The sequence below is a fragment of the Nicotiana attenuata genome, chromosome 3, assembly GCF_001879085.1.
Source record: "Nicotiana attenuata strain UT chromosome 3, NIATTr2, whole genome shotgun sequence".
Classification (NCBI taxonomy): Eukaryota; Viridiplantae; Streptophyta; class Magnoliopsida; order Solanales; family Solanaceae; genus Nicotiana; species Nicotiana attenuata.
Window position 1 is genome coordinate 31,754,376 of NC_031991.1, and position 4,978 is coordinate 31,759,353.

A 4,978-nucleotide genomic window follows, 5' to 3' on the forward strand; every position below is an offset into this window, starting at 1 on the left:
AGTTGCCTAAACCAATATCTGAGATTGGCCATATTTATTAGAGAACAGGAAAAATACACAGAGGGCTTTCATATTTCAGATCCGAAAATACAACATTACAGCAGCAAAACTTCAAAATGATGGTTAAAAGAGTAAAGAGATAGCTATTCTGTTGGAGGAGAACCAAGCTTCAAGAATCTAAGGAACTAAAGATGTACAAAAAGCTGTTCGCAAGGGTAGAGACAAACATTGAAAATTTGTTCAAAGGAATTGAACAATCCGAAACGGAAAGACGAGAATAATGGGAAGACTTGTGATGACAAGATCAGGCAAAAAAAACTAATTCCTTTCTCCAGGGGCGAAGCTACAGTGCACGAAGGGTGGTCGAAAAATTACACTGTTTATATAGGTAAAAATTTTGAATTTACATACATGTAATACATATTGAACACCCTTGTAACAATGAAGAGGCATAGCCCAGTGGCTAAGGGTGGTCAAGAGAGCCTCACGGGCGCGGGTTCGATCCCAACTCTCCACAATTTTTTGTTGCGTCGCAATATTTTTTTTTTTTAAAGACAAACAGACTAAACGACGTCGTTCGATCTGTTTTGACTTACTTTTTAAAATAAAAATCTGGAATAAATAAATCTTTATAAAACAAAAATTTGGAATAAACAAATCAAAATCCCTAAAAGTCAAAATCGATCCATCTCAATTTCTCATTCCTCACGCAAACAAAAAGAAAAAAACTAGGTAATTTTGGTCTCCATCTTCTCCGATCTCTCTGCTAGTGACAAGTGAAGTTCTGGGTTTGGAAGTTGTGGTTGCTCTCCGTCGGCGCTACTCATCACTCCGACAACTCCATTACTCCAGTCTCCACTCTCCATTGAACTGGTTAGAACTTAGAAACTCTTGTCTTTTGTTTTCTTTTTTTGCTTCAAAGTTTCTGTTTTGGTATTAATGTTCTCTGATTTTTGGTTTGGTACTGTGGCTAAAAAGGGTCTACTCAAGAGATTTGAGCACAAATAGAAAGACGTGTAAATTCTTGAAATTTCAATACCGTGGGTCTACCACTAGTTAAATTAAATTTTGGGAAATGGGTTATGGGTTTCTAATCATTATTAAACTATTTATCTTTTCCTAATTTTGGGGTGGTAGTAGAGTTCCAGACTTCCAGTATTTGTAGGTGGAGAACACTTCACCACTTTGGTTTTGCCAAAAGTTCCATAATTCAAGTTAGGATAATGTTGGCATAGTTGACGACATATAAACAAAGTAACAAACTGATTGCTCTTAGCCTCTTAAGATAAACTAAACCAAAATAATAGGTCCCTTTAAGAATACTAATCAAAGGTAACTTCTGGAAAAAAAATTGGAATTTGATTTCTTAACTATGAACAATGGATAATGAGTTATAGTTAAAGTTTACTGATTTTGTGTGTGTGTCTCCTAATGAGTTAGGAATAATATGTTTTAACTACTTCATACATTCAGGGAATTGAAGATGCAATGAACTTGTTGAAATTTTACAACAAAGTACCAAAAATAAGTTCGGTGTCTCAAAATCAATCTAACAGAGAAGATAATGCCGATCAAGAAATTGATAATATTGCTCCAAAGTCCGATCCAGCTGAAAGAACTCCAATATTGGAGTATCATCCAAACCATTGCGATGAAATAAGGAGGGCATACATTCAAGGTGGTCCTTGCCAACCTCGGTATCATGACTTCCCTCAGTCTGACTTTTCTGGATTTAAGCGTCGTTTTAATCCTATATGGTTTGATGATTTTAATTGGTTGGAGCATAGTGTAAGTACCGATGCTGCATCTTGTTTACCTTGTTATTTATTTAAGGGCGAAAGTATTCATCAAGGTGGTGGTGATGTTTTTTCTAGTAAAGGGTTTAGGAATTGGAACCGAAAAGAATGTTTTAAGAAACATGTTGGTTTGCCAAATAGTATTCACAATCAAGCAATTAGAAATTGTGATGATCTAATGCGGCAACAACAGTCTATTATTGCTGCATTTGACAAACAGTATGATCAAACTAAGCATGAGTATTGGCTTCGCTTAAATGCTTCACAGTTGATATGGTAAGGATTCTCTTGAATCAAGGATTTGCATTTCGTGGTCATGACGAAAGTGAAACGTCATTGAACAAGGGTTCTTTCATGGTATGCGGATAAATGTGATAAGATTGAACCCTTTGTGTTGAAAGGTGCTCCAAAAAACAATAAGATGACTTCTTCAGATATTCAAAAAGAAATTGTGACCGCATGTAAGATAGAAACTATTAAGGCTATAATAGAGGATCTAAATGGTGACTACTTTGCTTATTAGTTGATGAGTCTTTAGACGTGTCACGCAAAGAGCAAATGGCTATTGTTTTACGGTATGTCAATAAAAAGGAAGTGTGATGGAGAGGTTTATTGGCATTGTTCATGTTCGAGATACTAGTGCTTTATCTCTAAAGAAAGAAATTGTCAATGTACTTGTTCATCATTCTTTAAGTTTATCTTCTATACGTGGACAATGTTATGATGTGGCAAGCAATATGCAAGGTGATATTAAAGGTCTTAAGAAGTTGATTAAACAAGAAAGTAGATGGGCTCATTCTATTCATTGTTTTGCACATCAACTTCAATTGACTTTTGTTGCAGTTTCAAAGAAGTGTGTTCAAGTGGTGAACTTGTATTATTGGTTTCAAATATTCTGAATGTGTTGGGAGCTTCTTTTAAACGTGTGGATGAATTTCGAGATTCTCAAAACGAAAAATTCCAAGAGGCATTAGATATGGATGAACTAAAAACAGGTAGAGGCTTGAATCAAAAACTTGGTCTTGTTAGAGCCGGTGATACTCGTTGGGGATCTCACTACAAGTCATTTGGAAACTTTATTTGTATGTTTGGCTCTATTGTTGATGTTCTTGATACTCTTGTTGAAGATGCAAGTACTTTATATGATAGAGCTAAGGCATCGGGGTATCTCGAAGCTTGTCAAACATATAAGGTTGCTTTCTTGTTGCATTTAATGACATTTAATGACAGATATTTTGGGAATCACAAATGAGCTGAATGTATCCTTACAAAAAAAAGAGCAAGATATTGCAAATGTCATGCTACTTGTTCAAGTAGCAAAGAAAAGATTGCAAACTTTAAGGAGGGATGATGAATGGGATTTGCTTGTTGATAAAATATCTATATTTTGTATCAAGCATGATATTTTGGTCTCTAATTTTGATTATCTATATGTTAACTCTGGAAGATCACGGCGAAAACCTACTGATTATACTGTTTTTCATCATTATCGTGTTGATGTGTTTTGTAAAGTTCTTGATTGGCAACTTCAAGAACATAACGATCGTTTTGACGAAAGGACGACTGATTTGCTTCATGGAGTTGCTTGTTTGAATCCAATTGACTCATTTTCAAGTTCTCATATCAGAAAGATAATGAAGATGGCTGAATTGTATCCGGATGACTTTGATGAATATAGGATGAGTGCTCTTGAGAATCAGCTTGCGAGTTATATTATTGATGTTCGTGATTTTGATGAAAGGTTCTCCAATCTAAATGGGCTTTCTGATCTTTCAAAAAGATTAGAGACAAAGAAGCATTCAGCTTATCCTCTTGTATTCCTCTTAGTGAAACTTGCGTCGCTTTTGCCTGTTGCCACTGCAACCGTTGAAAGAACTTTCTCAGCAATGAAGTTTATCAAGAATGACTTTCGGAATCGAATGGATGGTGACCTTTTAGGCGGTTTAGTGCCTTATGTAGAAAGAGAAGTATTCAGTATTGTTTCTAACGAGTCTATTATAAAAACATTTCAAGAGATGAAGCCTCATCGAGTACAATTGGATTTATCTAATTGTTCATACTATAACGAGTCTCTTTTCGATGCTTCTTTATATTAGTTTGGATTTATCTAATTGTTCATACTATTACCCGTATTTTTATAATTTAGCTCCGGTATCACGTTGTTTGATTTAAATTTTTTGGTGCACCTACTTGTTGAGAAAGAAAAGAACTTTAAAAAAATACTAAATTTAAATCTAGAGCTCCTAAAAGTAAAAGATATAGCTTCCTTGAAAATATGTAAATTTAAATCAATGGACAATAGCTCCTAAGGATAATGAAGTTAGGGGAAAATTTCTACAATATTTACAAACACTAAATCATGAAGTATAATCTTAAGGCCGGTCACGGAGGTGTTGAATTGCAGAGTATTAGCCTAAGTTGCTCGGACTCCGGTCCGTGTTATATGTGCGGATCTTGAGGTCGGATCCTTCATGATTTAAAATTCAGAGCCAGGGGTACGGATCTAGGTTCAAATACATGTGCGGGTATTTGACTAAAAATAATTTAATTATCTAAAAATAGCATTATAAAAATATGCTTAAATTTTGAGACTTATCAATATTATAAGAAATAACTTTTGCACAGTTATCTTTGATTCACAATTGAAAATTGATTTTTATACTTTTGGACTGGAACTCTAATTCTTATAGGAATAAAGCTCTTGAAGACTTAGCAAATGTGTCAAGCTTTCACTATATTGATTGGGGAGATCAAAGGTTACAATAATTTTTATTAGGTAAACTCCAATATTAAGCCTCATTTAAGAACTCTATTACTCCTGCACTTTCCCCAATTCCCGACGTAGAGCTCTTCTCTTCCCAAAGTCCCTCTTCGAAGTTCTCTGCTCCTCTCCCTCAAAAAAGAAAAAGAAACAAAAGAAGCAAGAACTGGTTCTTGCGATATCCATTCAAGGCCTTCCACAACGGCGGCAATACTCACATCAAAGCTAACCTAAATTTGGTTTGATTTCAAGAATCAAACTGTATCTTGTCTCGAATTTCTCCGTAGCTTTTGGTCAAAGTACCCAAAATCAATTTACCAGATCTAATACAGTTCTCACACCCACACCAGCATTGGTGTCATGCTGAAACAGGTACGGCACCGAAAGTGAAGAGCGCGAGCAACTTAGGTATTAGCCACGA

General features: G+C 35.2%; 1 protein-coding gene across 1 annotated transcript; it reads left to right on the top strand.

Annotated features, from left to right (window-relative positions):
* LOC109224257 lies at positions 1,489 to 3,892 on the top strand. Its single transcript, XM_019388843.1, has 3 exons — positions 1,489 to 2,072; positions 2,640 to 2,929; positions 3,027 to 3,892. Exons 1-3 carry the CDS (start codon positions 1,489 to 1,491, stop codon positions 3,890 to 3,892), a joined length of 1,740 nt encoding a protein of 579 aa, XP_019244388.1.

Coding starts and splice junctions, on each gene's coding strand:
- LOC109224257 (XM_019388843.1), top strand. CDS start 1,489: ATGAACTTGTTGAAATTTTACAACAAAGTACCAAAAATAAGTTCGGTG. Junction 2,073..2,639: donor AATGCTTCACAGTTGATATG/GTAAGGATTCTC, acceptor CTTTTGTTGCAG/TTTCAAAGAAGTGTGTTCAA. Junction 2,930..3,026: donor TACTCTTGTTGAAGATGCAA/GTACTTTATATG, acceptor ATTTAATGACAG/ATATTTTGGGAATCACAAAT.